General features: G+C 48.6%; 2 protein-coding genes across 3 annotated transcripts in view; both read right to left on the reverse strand.

Moving 5' to 3' along the window:
* Positions 1–348: 348 nt before the first annotated feature.
* On the reverse strand, positions 349–630 carry LOC144160939 (kinesin-like protein KIF18B). Its single transcript, XM_077692023.1, has one exon. The coding sequence runs from the start codon at positions 628–630 to the stop codon at positions 349–351; it is 282 nt and encodes a 93-aa protein (XP_077548149.1).
* A 4,012-nt stretch (positions 631–4,642) lies between these two features.
* Positions 4,643–13,332, reverse strand: part of LOC144155303 (carboxypeptidase B-like) — a 29,949-nt gene continuing 21,259 nt past the window's right edge. For both annotated transcript variants that reach the window (XM_077686649.1, XM_077686648.1), the window contains 3 exons: positions 8,008–8,210; positions 7,020–7,104; positions 4,643–5,586 (listed from right to left, as the gene is read on the reverse strand). In XM_077686649.1, coding sequence (XP_077542775.1) covers positions 5,417–5,586; positions 7,020–7,104; positions 8,008–8,210 — 458 coding nt within the window. In that variant the 3' untranslated portion in view covers positions 4,643–5,416. The remainder of the gene's footprint in view (positions 5,587–7,019; positions 7,105–8,007; positions 8,211–13,332) is intronic.

Consider the following 13,332-nt stretch of genomic DNA (forward strand, 5'->3'; position numbering starts at 1 on the left):
TCTTTAGTTTGCGGGTGCTGTGCGTTTCCGAGAAGCTCAGCTTGGAAGGTGAGGTAGCCGCGATCATAACTGTCGGGCCACTGCCTCCCAGCGAATCCTTGAAGATGTGGGTGTGGGTGCGGTACTGCACGCGCTGCATGACTGCGTCCCATTCCTGGAGAGTGCATTAATGCAGTTCTCCAGGCGCAGCAGCGAAAGGCTGAACTTTGTACCCTTGCGCAGCCGGCCTCCATTGTTGGGGTTGAAGGCCGCCACACGATCTGGGTTCATCAAGTGCAGGAAACTCCTCTTTGATGCAAGGATTTTCTTCGACGCGCCAGTCCCATTTTCGGTATGACTTATGCAGACCTAGAAGATGGCATCGGGCCGCGATGACTCGGCATCCGTAGCATGCTGGGTGAGGTTGCGGTTGCCCCTCAGGAGCGGCCCCAGGAGGCAGTCGGCCAGAGGGGAGCCACCGGGGTAGAGGAGGTGGCGAACAACTTCGACCTCGAAGTATGCGACGGCGACGTCGCACTGGCCATCCGACCGGAGCTCGTCGACTCGCTGGTACAGATCGCTGAACATCACGGCGATCACCCTCGGGCATTCTTTTGAGCCAGGCATGGCGAAGGTCTTGCCATCACCCATCGTGCCACACGTAAGGGCCGAACAGTTGCAGCCGTCGACATGCAGAGTTTCCAGCATTTCTTTCGTCGTGTGTTCGTGTACGTATGTGCTGCCCTTACTTTCATCAAACACCTTATCAAACATGAATGTCTGATCATTGTTCGGTCTAACGAGCCTACGCGCGCTGGCTCGGTAAGTAGGCTGGGTCGGCCAGCGCTGCGGGGTCGAACACCAGACACGACTCGTCGACTACTCGCATAATTCTTCCGTTATCCATGTCACGATCGCTGAGTGGCTCCCCGCGCACGGCGACACTCACCCTGATGGACGGCAGCGGCGGGTCCGACCGACGGTGCTTGGGTGCCGTGGTTGGCTGCGCTGAGTCGTTGGAAGGGCGCTTCAGCGGAGACTGTGACGAGGGTCCCGCCCTGTGGGGCAACGAGCTGAACGCCGCTATTCGCTCAGAAGTGCACGTCACGGGTTGCGGACGTCTAGAAAACGTGTGGCTTGACATTCCTTAAAAAGACGAGCCGTTCATCTGCTATGGATGCTTTTGTTGTTGTTGTTGCTCCTTTAGTGCATCAGCCGTCTTTGTTGTTGATGATGATGATGATGATGTCCTCAAATTTTTGGCACGTACCCACAAGGGGGGATTGGCCAGGGCTAAACCGGTTAAAAACGTGGGGACTTCAAAATACTTATTTCCGGAAAGAGGCTGTAAAAGGAAACTTAGTTGTGAATGAAACCCGAATTACCCATTAATCAGCACCGTTTAGCAATTCAAACGACCTGAGGCAGAAAGAAAATTTTGAATGCAATAATATATATCCCTTCTTGCAAACCCCAGCTTTGATGCGCCAATAGATAATATATGTGTTATCGATAAAGTCAACCCCAACCGCTCAATCGGCTCCTTCAAAAACAGATGTCTAGCTGTTGAGAAACGGCGACAGTCGAGAAAAAAAAATGTTCGATTGTTTCGGGGACCTGGCACCGCACACATAGTTCTGTAGGTGAAAGTTCTGATCTGAACAGATAGAAATTAAGCCTTGGAACCCTGCAGCGCAGCTCGGTGAAGGTCACCTCGCATTGCCGAGAGCCACAAAAATGAACATTCCACCCGAACTTTAAATGTTGGAACTCTTCAAATGATAAAAGCGAATCGGAACGGGTGGCGTCCAAATGCCAATATCGTCTTAGTCTCGCAGATGCAAATAGAGCCAGATTAGGAATTCCGAATTGAATGGGAGCTGTGACGGCGAGATTAGCTAAATGGTCCGCTTGCTCGTTGCCCCTGATGTCCGTATGGCCAGGGACCCAAGACAAGTGTACCTCCTTCACGTGCCTGGGAACAAAAAATAATAGTGTGCGGTACAATGGAGAGTCCGAAGAGGAAGTTAACGCCGATATAACTGCCATCGAATCAGATAATATGATGATTTTTGATACATGCTGCGGTACTTTGCATAGAGCGAGAGCTATTGCTAAAAATTCGGCTATAAAAATGGGTGTGTAATCCGGGATTCGCAGCGAATAACTAGAGTCTAAAGATTGTGAAAAAATACGAATTCCAGCTTTCTCGCCATTTTGAGATGCATCAGTATAAATCACAGAAGAAGCAGGATACTTGGATAAATGTTCATTTAAAATAGCGGCTAATAACGAGCGTGGTAGAAGTTTTGCAGCGGAAGGGAAGGGGTTTTGAAAGTAAAACTCAGTTTCTCGCTCGATTGTGGATACCGGAATGACCTCATATAACTTAACAGAAATACAATCCAGGCATGATTGAACGAATAGCACTTGGGGGGAGATAAGTTTAGGCCACGGAGATGCTGCTCCTTTACTCATGGTACATACCCACGTGGGGGATTGGCCAAGAAAGGGGGTGGTTTTTTGGGGCTAGCGGGAAAAGTCCAGCAAGTCTTTTTCTTCCTTTACTGCTCAGGTCCAATACTCGAGCGCTCTCTCTCTTCCTGGCCGATCCCCTGAAGAAGTACCTGAAGAACTACCACGGAGGTGTCGCCATTCTGGCGTCACTTCGGCGGGGCCACAGCTGGGTCGAGTGAACATCTTTCGCGCGCTTTACCGACTTTGCTGGCCGTGACTTACGTTGTCAGAGCTGAGAGGGTCGTTATGCCATTGACGCGAGCGGTGAAATCCATTGCGAGGAACTGATATGGTGAATCATCTGTTCGTCATGTCACAGAAGAGGATATCCACATTTTTAAGACGAAATCCTAAAACCTCTGTTTCATGAAACGCATTGTGAGGTACAGATAATCGGTAGCACAAAAACTGTGAGGAAAACGGTAGCGCCGTCGCAGGATTCTAACAAGGGGCGAGGCAGAGAGCTCGAAATGCCGCTCGTTGTTGTAACCGCCATCGGAAGGAAGGAAGTTGGCTATGTATGAAGCTGCGGCAGCGGCCCGGCGACAGCAACATGAAACAGAAAGTTGAACAGCAGATCAATTGAAGGTCCAGCGAGGCTTTCGCCTTCACATTCTAAGGAAGTTCGAGGCAAATTTTCTTCTCTTGTGACCAAGTATTCGTGACAAGACACTAATACCAAGAAAGGTAAATATATGTATACGTACTATAAAACTAACAGCGTCCGTATTTCTTTCACGGGTTGTCATTTAAGTGAACTTCTTCAAGCTTTGAACCAACTTTTCGTAGCCGGACAGGTACTGGAATCTACGCTCATAAATACACAGAGAGCGAACAGACTTTATTGACCACGGGACCTAGGTCCGAGTCGTAATTGCAGTCTTCAATTCACCGGGTCCTCGTAGTACTGAAGAATGATCACACGCCTCTGGTGCACATGTTCACAGAGAGCTTCCTGGGCAGCCTGGATGTTCACTGTCGGCGGGGGAGACAGCCAGACCTCCCGGGAAGTGGAGGCGAGGTATGGGGCAAGAGACGGTGGTGTGCATTCCCAATAAGAATGAGGGATGGATGGGTAGGAATAACAGGTGGTACAGGAAGGATGGCCAGGACGCCGATAGATACGGTGAAGAATGGGATAGGAGGGGAGAGAAGAGGTTTGAGCCTGCCGAATGAGGCACGCAGCTTGACGAGTTAGACGGGAACTGGGGGGTGGGTACAGGGGCTCGTAAAGAAGTTACTGATAAACTAGCCGTGAAGTTAAAAGAATAAAATGCATTATTTGCGCGAAAAAGCGCTAACATAAGCAACATGTAACAACAGCTATTTTTCCTAAACGCAAAATACCCCAACTTTCGTTCACAGAGGCACATAGTTTTCATGCATTCCTTTCAGTACTGAGGACTCGAGTTACAACCTCTTCACAATCGCGGCCCTGCGTGCAGCACCTCCCCCCCCCCTCCCCTTTATAATTGAAGAGTAAGCGTATTGTTGCGGAATCTAGGGGGTAAAAATTGAACCTTGTTGAAGACAAAGCCCTAACTAGGGTGGCAGCCTACCCTAACGGTGCAACTAAAAATGACACCTACTTCATTCTAACTGCCAGGGCAGGCATTGTGCAGAATGTTGAGGTGCTAGGAAAGGGCAGCAGTGGCCACGGGAGGCTGAATTAAAAAAGCAAACAAACCATGATGTGACGTGAACAGAAACACAAACGCCCTCCGTACAACGTGTGTCTAGGTTCCTTTGACTCTTTTCACACCGTAGGTGCACGCGTGCGCGCGTACGCACGCACACGCTCACACGTTCATACGCACACGCACAAAAGGAATAATTCAGACGCTTCCATGGCGCTTCTGTTTCCAAATAAACTACATTTTATTCGATGTGTGACTGAAAGACTTGATTTCTGTTAATGACCGAGCAAGCGAAGCTGTCGCATTTGTTTCAATGTAGCCAGTCAGGTCCAAACTATAGTTTCTACGCCAGTGAATTGTGTCGTTTTAATAAATCAATTTAGGCATCCCTAATGGTTAAAGGTCTGGTAGTTTATTTGTTAGAAATGAAATAGTAACGACAAAGTAACTTGGGTTACTTTCTTTTTTGGTAAAGCCAACGTAGTGCGGTAACGCGTTTCTTTTAGTTGAACTAATATGTTTGCTTACTTTTTTTTTTGGCAAAGCCTGTTACAACACTGATCTGATGCCAATTCCTGGCGATATATAAAATCTCACGCATGTATCACAACTCTTTCAAAGTGTACTTCAATGACGCGATTTCAACCCGAGCCCTAAAATCCTTATGTTACTTATTGTTAAGTTACCATTATTATTTCATTTTCTACTAACGCTTCCACTGATACATATGTTGGTCAGGATGAAATTATTGTTCGAATTAATATTTCCTGTTACAAAGATTTATCGGGTTTCCGCTTAAGCATATATGTATACAACGTAGCTGACTATATATATACCTATATACCCGCCGCGGTGGCTCAGTGGCTGAGGCGTTGCGCTGCTGAGCACGAGGTCGCGGGTTCGATTCCCGGCCGCGGCGACCGCTTTTCTGTTGGAGGCGAAAAGCAAAAACGCCCGTGTGTACGAGATTTCGGCGCACGTTAAAGATCTCCAGGTGGTCAAAATTAATCCGGAGCCCTCCACTACGGCGCGCCTCATCGCCGGCGTTGCGTCGGCGCGTTAAACCCTACAATCAATCAATCAATATATACCTATATATACAAAACACGACTATAATGCTCTGTTGCACCTAACATAAACGCCTTAAATCGTTAATGGTACGGGCACAAAATCAAAGATCCCGTTCAATCTTTATTTTGGCATTTTTCTTTCTTGCCTTTCTTTTTTCTAGCAAGCACAACATTACGTGTTCCCTGCTCTTCATTTTGATCGTCGGTCGCTTTTTATTGGCGAATGCTGGCCGCAACGCCAATCCACGCTTGTTTCGGCACGTCGATGACATCGGTTTGATTCAAGAAAAATCCGTTCTTCTCCGAGGAGATCTCGACCGTGAAGCTCATTCGGACTCCTCTCTTGACGTACATCCAGTCGATCGCTGTTCCCGGAGCGATATCTGAAAGCACAAGAGAAATTGAATCCGGTTCAACACCCAAAAAGAGTTCGCTCTTCAGCAATAACGCTAAACGCTGTCAAAAAGAGTGCTACTTCAAAAGGAAATATCACGCTCACAGATGTCAGCATCGGCTTGTTACGAAAGAAAAGTGGAGAAACGTAACATAAAACAGCGCAAAAGAGGAGGACCAAGAAAGGCGAGTAAACAGCAGGACTGGTGTCTCTGCTCTTTGTCGTCCTCATCTTTCGCGCTGTTTTATGTTACTATGATCAACCAACTTGCCCAAGCCACCTCCATGAAAAATCGAGAAGGATCAATCGGCCGTGTAAACGACAGCACAGCACCAAGGATATCCCCGGAACAAGCCAAATACTTAATTTCGATCACAGGTATTCCCCGCTTCCGCGGACCGTTAACTTCACCGTGACGTTGCGAAGTGCTTGCAATGCGACTTCTCGAATTTTCTTCTTGGATTTGTGGAAAGTTCAGATGATCGAAGAGTGTGAGCTTTAGCGACTGTTGGGTTCTTCGATGTTAAACAACGTTTCGCGTTCAGCGAGGAAAATGTGGCTGTATCCCTGTACTGCAGCAGATGGCTAAGGCATTCCGACATACTGAGCGTGAGCTCACACTCTCCCTTCCCGGCAGTGGTGCTAGTAGTTTGACTAGTGGGAAACAAATTATCTCCACGTGTTCTATGTGAAACTCAGTACCTCCATGTATTCGGCGCGCCTGAGTGAAGTTAAACCCCCTCCCTCCCTGTTTCCACCTTTCCCTCAATACAATAATCAATGGGTGAAAACAGTGTAAAGTATAAAGTACCGTATTTGTGTGCGTATTGTCTGCGCCAGTCGAGGAGACGCTTCAAAATCAGAAAACTGAGCGACTCTATAGGGTCGTCTTTGTACACGTACAACCGCCAAAACATATGCTACAAAGGTGCAGGTACAACCGCAAAAGTTTCAGCATTACAGTGCGAAGTTGATCGTGTGCAAATTGGTGTGCGAGCCCCCTTCTTTTTCTTGTTTTCTTTCCTCGAGTTTTTCTTTACTTGGGGGGGGGGGGGGGGGACGTGAGGTGGTGTATATGAGCGTAAATACGGCACGCGTAGACCTTTTAATTATTTAAACCGTGACAAGATTATTGAATCTTCTGCACTGTGTTGCGCACGCGCAGTTAGGTCAGTCTGTCGACAGCGACAATTATAGCGCGGCTGCCACAACAATAAAATCCCAGGACGAAGAATTTAGAGAGGTTCATAGCAGCAGGAAAGTTAAATCAACGCAGAACAGTAGCTCGTGCCAGTTATAGAAGAAAGGTCAAGGAACACGGGATAGGGTCCAATTTATTTAGGCTCTAATTTATAGAAGGATACGTAGAAGTATCGATCCCGGCACCAGACAGAAGCTTGTAGTATGCGCACGTGGACTCACAAAGTAAGGAGGCGATCGATCCGGCTTTGTAGTAAGTGCCGCTCACGCGCTGGATTGCGTCGACTGCTCGATTTGCCCTCGTCATCTGCAAAGAAATGCAAAGCACAAGAAGAAAATGCACTAACGATCGTCCTCAAGGGGGACAGTGACAACATGATACCGTCCACGAAAAACAGGACTCTGCCCCCGCTGTTGTAGGTGGCTTTCGAAGGCCATGGGCTTCCACGAAGCCCCCGGCGCCTTTCTGATGCCACGGCTTTCGCTTAGTTCACTTCATAGTGTGTCCAATAACAAGTATGAACAGAACAGAATAATTATAGCTCCTTAGTCATGTTCTTGGTCGATCAAAGCTTGAGCCGCGAAGAGGCGATAAGTAAGCAACGGTTTACTAAATATGAGCGATCCAACAAGCTGCGCATAGAGGAAATGAAAAGAACGCGTTATTTTCTGCTCCTTCTTTCGGACAGGCTGCGCTGCTCGCTTCGAGCAAAGTTACTTTTCTTTCAGAGCTCAAATATGCATTGCAGTCACCGCGAGCTGTGCACAAAGCTGTACACTGGAAAATAGCGAGGGGTAAAAAGAGGGGTGAACTTTATAATATCCCAGGCAGTGCGCTAGCTGCCCTCACGCGGATTGGTGCCGGTCCTGGAGGTTTAAAATACTTGCGAGAGAGAGAGCGTCACTGTAGAGCCGTATTGCATAGTACAATAAGCCTTTATATTTCATGTTTAAAAAAAACGTTTCATCTGGTTAGCACAAAATGTTTTGTACCTAGCCAGTGCTTTCGCAGTACTCATTAACAGGCTCACACTTTAACAGGCGAGTTGCCCTGACACTCCGCGGTAAACGGACACAATTAGTGCACCCTCCGAAGCAGTACGGCAATGGGACGTTGACAGTCGTCGTCCTGCAGGCGACTCCCAACAGCCGTTTGTTCGGCTTGCGCCTGAAAGGCACGTGGAGGTGGTGCGGGACACGGACGGCGTACCAGTTCATCGTAGTCGGGTGCCCTGTCGGAGCGGAAGCCGTACGGGATGAGCCAGAGGTCTCCGAACGCGTGGAAGCTGAAGTAAAAGGCTGTCCTGTTCCGGAATTCCGTCACGTACTCCCGGAAGGCGTGCGACTCCGGCTCCGAGAAGGGAGCCTTCCCACAGAAGGTCTCCTTGCAGGGATCTGCCTCGTCAGGCGTGCCTGCAGCAGCGAGAGCGTGCACCACACATGCTGCACTGTGTCGGGGGCTTCGCCGCACTCATGCTCGCGGCGCCGGAAGCAGTTGTTAAAGGGGCCCTGAAAGGCGTTTTGAGCACACTAAATTGACTAGCGCAATCGTTAGATTGGGTCGTCAACATCATCTGTGCCAAGTATTACTCTTTTATGCGCAGCGGAAAGCTCACACTTTTGTAGCAAAGTTTGTCGCTTTTTTCTCACCCTTTCCTTCGTGTTTTTGGACGCCGCCATCTTCACATGTCTACATCATCGATTCCCAGATGTTCGTCATGAGCTAGACATCCTGCTATTTGGCGGCTTTTTCACGCACTTCCGGCAAAGAGATGAGTCGTCTGCTCAGCGTCGGCTCGCCGGCTGATCTGCCAGCGGAGTGCCGGAGTGCTTGGACATTTTACGACAAACATAACAAGTGTAAACAAACGCTTAACAGTTTGTATTGAATGCAACAGGGCCATAACACGACATGAATATCCTCTTACTTGAGTACGTTCCATAAAGAAAGCGTTGAAGCCCCGTGGCACTTCTTTCTTGCAATCGCAGAGAACGCCCTGAGCCGAATGCCCGGGTTTGACGCATACATTTTATTCAACTTCCAAACAATCCAGAGATGCGTTTCGAACGAACACAACGTCACAACATGCGTTGCAAGTCTGAACCGCGATTGACAGACGATGGGTTGCCTTCTCCTGCCCCTCGTAAATTCGGCACTCACCCCGCGCGCGGTTTGCGGGGACGAACACCAAGTCACTTAACTCTGGCGCACAAGCCGAGATGGCTTTTAGCCACGCACACTGCACATACGCCATGCGAGGTTGAGTCGTACGCCGCTTGAGAAAGATAATCCAGACCATGGGAAGCACTATCCACCCGCAGAAGCACAACGTCGCATTTCATCGCGAAACAAAGGAGTCCACAACACACACACCATCGCCTCCTGTAATGCCAAACGCATCTCGCACTTCCAAATGGGAGTGAGTAGTATGCCTGCAGTGCCCATATGCCGCGAGGTGGGGCCCCAAGCTGAACCGGGATCACGCAACCGTAACTGACTTCTAGAGCGGTTTGTGCCTTGTTTCTAGGGCAACCGATGTTTGATATTGTCAAAGAAATGGTGCTCGCTCCAGCGCTAGAAAGCTCAGAGCCGCGGAGGAGCATGTTTTACCAACGTTGCCGCTCTCCACCACGCGTCGCCCCAAGCTGAACTGGCGTTTTGTGCACGGGTTCTGTATCGGTTTAAAATGTCTTTTTCACATGCCGCCGCCAGGAATTACCACCGCCACAAAATAAGACCCGGCACCAGCGGGGCCACATCTGATACGGCGCTTTTTGGATAAACAGTGCGCTGTACATCCAAGGGAGCGAGCGCAGGATCCTCCCCGTGCGGCTGCGAGTTCGCCGCCGATAAAGAGTCGCGTGCCGCCGATAGCAAAGTTCTGCAGCAACGTACACCGCGAAAGGGCAAGGCCAGGCCGCCGCACACATGCGGCCAGATTTTTCGTTCGCTTTTCCAGCCTGGAGCGGAGAGCGGGATTCATGGTGTCAACAAAGCTTGCCCGTAGTATAGTGCCTAGAATATACTAGGCACTATACCCGTAGCAGACGGCTGTGTGAGCAGCGCAATAGCGGAAGTACGTCACCGCCGGGGAGCGCAGCATCATGGGAGGGAAGGCTCGCTCGCCGTCAACAGCGGAGAGTAAGTTGAAAGGAGGAGGAAACGCGGCGCGACGATAATACGCGGTTTTTGATTTACGATTTCTCAGCTAATACTCATCGCTTCAACAAAATTTTTGCGGGAGGAGATTGCTAATACACTGCTTGATTTGGTTACATGTACATCCACGCATCGGCGGAAGGTATTTCAGGACCCCCTTAAGCACGGTTCCACGAAGAGCGGATTGAGTGAGTAGAAGCAAAGGGAAAGCGCACGTGCTTGAGGCATCTCTCAACATGTGTCCGCCAGTGCAGTGACCAGATAGCTCTTTCTTTTACAGCATGACCAAGCCTCATTTGGCTCGTTGTTCATTCCACAAGCTGCATGCAGCACTGTGGAGGCTACATTGTTGTCAATAGAGCACCCACTGAGGTCACCTAACTCACCCTGAAGGAAAGCGAGGATAGGTGCCGAGCCCTTGCGGTTCCACCTGCCGAGAGGGGAGACGGGAAGGTCCTTTCAAAACCCCCTTCACAGTGACTTAGGCGCCCTCAGTGGGCGCTGTATTGACAACAATGTAGCCTCCACAGTGCTGCATGCAGCTTGTAAAATGAACTCTAGGTACAAGAAACTTTTTACGGGTTAAGTGTTTAGCTGCGGTTGTTCCCTTGCAACAATCCGTCGATCCGTGGAGTGCCAACATAAAGGTGAACACTGTTACGATTACCCGCCACGGTGGTTCAGTGGCTAAGGCGTTGTTCTGCTGAGCACGAGGACGCGGGTTCGATTCCCAGCCGCGGCAGCCGGTTTTCTGGTGAAGGCGAAAAGCAAAAAACGCCCGTGTGTACGAGATTTCGGCGCGCGTTAAAGTTCCCCAGGTGGTCAAAATTCATCCGGAGCCCTCCACTACGGCGCGCCTCATCGCCTGTGTAGCATCGACGCGTTAAACCTCATAATCAATCAAATCGATCAACACTGTTACGATTCAGCGCGCCGCTACCCTGTTCGCGCGTGCTGCAAGTTTTGTGTAGTGCTCCTGTGCTTTGAGGCAGAGCCTGCCTTCCTCGGACAAGCTAGAACATGCCAGAGAACGTCCGCCGCACGGGAACCTCGCTGGCGGTGACTCAGTCCGTTGCAGCGACAAAATACAAAAACAAACTATTCATGCAGAGACATACATCTGCCAGCGGACGCCGCTCGCCGAGATCTCCTCTCCCCCTCTCTCAGGCTCAACGTGCGCGTTACTGCCGGTCCTCATGAACTCGGGAAAAAGTGTTCGTGTGTGCCTGTACTATTTTCGTGCCGAGTGAAAAACACTAGGAAAGCTGTTTGACCGTTTGCGCTTCGGGGATAAATACGCGGTTCCTGCGAGCGCAGAACGCATTCGATTGACAGCAACGGATCCCGCTGTCGCTCTGTTTGAGCCGTACTGTAAGCTCGCCTGGAAGGGTGATGTTCCTGTATCTTCGTTGTTCATCTCTCACCATACAGTAAACCATTAAAGTTTTTGCCTTTGGCTTTTTGTCGTCAAAACCAAGGCAGCTGCTTCTGTTTGCCGCTCGCCACCACGCTACCACTCATGACGGAGGCGACGGAGCCCGGTTCGGGAATGCCTTCCTGAATGTAACAACGCCCAGAGGAGCTACGTTTTCATTACGGTGAAGGTACTGTACATCTGCATTGCTTGGGAGCGGCGAGAGATTGACACTGGCAGGAGGACAGCGGGGCACAAACAATTTCCGCATTCTTTTGTCCAGTCTTCCTCCCCAGCGAAAGATCACGCTTGCCGCAAACATCCCGCCAGAAGCCTCGTTGAACTGCATCCACATTTTGATAACTTTGTGAAGAAAAGGTAGTGCTCGTTATGCGAACGCTGCTTAACAAGAAAGCAATAAATGAGCATAACAGCGCAGGTTTATCTAAATACAAGAATACCGCCAGCAGCTGATCCCATTGAACCAACTTTTTTTTATTATTATTGTTTCCAACGGTGTTAAAGTACAGTCAAGTTAGTATGCAGACAAGGGTCCCAAAGTCAAGAGACTGCAACGGAACCCTTGATTAATTAATGCAAAATAAAAAAATACACGGAAAGCAGCAAAGATCAAACAAACGGTAACTAAACACAAGTAATTAAAAAGAATGACACAGATTTTAGCGCACAAGTATAATAAGAAAAAGCAAAGAGCTCCGTATAAGAAAATAAAGAGCAAAAATAAGTGTTGCACATTATTAACACAATCCTAATTCAAACCCGGTAAAAAAGGTTGGGGCCAAAAACAATACATAAACTTGGCGCGTGCACTAACATACAATCTAGCTCAAAACACAGGAAACTTAGATAATGTAATAAACAGTAACATAGCAATACAGGTTATAAAAACAATACGTTCATGAATTCAACAAAAGATTTTTAGCATGTCTTTAAAGGAATAGACTGATGATAAAGATCTTAGTTGTGCTGAAAGACTATTCTAGAATGAAATAGATAAGAAGGAGGATGGCATTTGATCATGGTCGGCGGTAATTTTGGTCGGCGGCGAATCTGGGGCAGTTGTTATTTTGTAAGAGTTGTCTGTCAATAAATTGGTACGGTAAATTATTAATACACAGTTGAAACAAAAAAAAAAAAAGCTGTGGTTGATTCCTCTGTCATAGGAATCGGTAAAACATGAAAGTGAAGTGTGCAGCGAAATCTGCAGCTGAGCACTATTTGCGGGTCGGCGGCTGTCTTGCGGGTGGGCTCGGCGAGCGACGTTCTGCTGGTGGGCCGCTTCGGCAAAGGTGTACTGGCGTCATTTCCGTGACGGATATGACGTCAGTGAAATCTTGGGGTATCGCGGCATAAAACACTTTCGTGTTAAAATATAAAACCAGAAAACGAACGACCCTAGGTATAACGTACTCTTTAGTGCAAAAGGTTGCTTACCCGCAAGAAGACCCTGTGTGCAGTGGTGCACCCTTTACAGGCTGCTTGCTTCGTTGTACTGGCGTCACTTCCGTGACGGATATGACGTCAGCGAAATCTTCGTGTAACCGGGAATAAAACACTTTCGTGTTTAAATGTGGCTATGTTATAATATAATAAATTTTTAACTGATAAGACATTATTCTGGTGAAGCAAAATGCAAGCGTCAGCACGGAACGGGCTGTTAGTAATGATCAAAATGGCTGTGGTACAGCAGCATTTATTTATTTCTATAATAGACGGTGGAAAATATCAACAACTAAAAATAAAAGTAGATTTTCATTCTTGGTCACCTCTAAAGGCGGTGCTCATGCGACATCACCAGGGTCATTGCGAAGCCTTGCTCCAAACTTTCTTGCAGAGGGTGTATCATGCGCATGACAACGTTTCAGATAAAATGGCCGCGGTCGCGTTCGCAGCCCCAAAATGCCGACCACAGTGAGGTCTGCGCACACTGCCGGCTCCCG

The sequence above is a fragment of the Haemaphysalis longicornis genome, unplaced genomic scaffold (genome assembly GCF_048455015.1).
Source record: "Haemaphysalis longicornis isolate Haplotype H1 unplaced genomic scaffold, Haemaphysalis longicornis Haplotype H1 scaffold_1, whole genome shotgun sequence".
NCBI classification, from domain to species: domain Eukaryota; kingdom Metazoa; phylum Arthropoda; class Arachnida; order Ixodida; family Ixodidae; genus Haemaphysalis; species Haemaphysalis longicornis.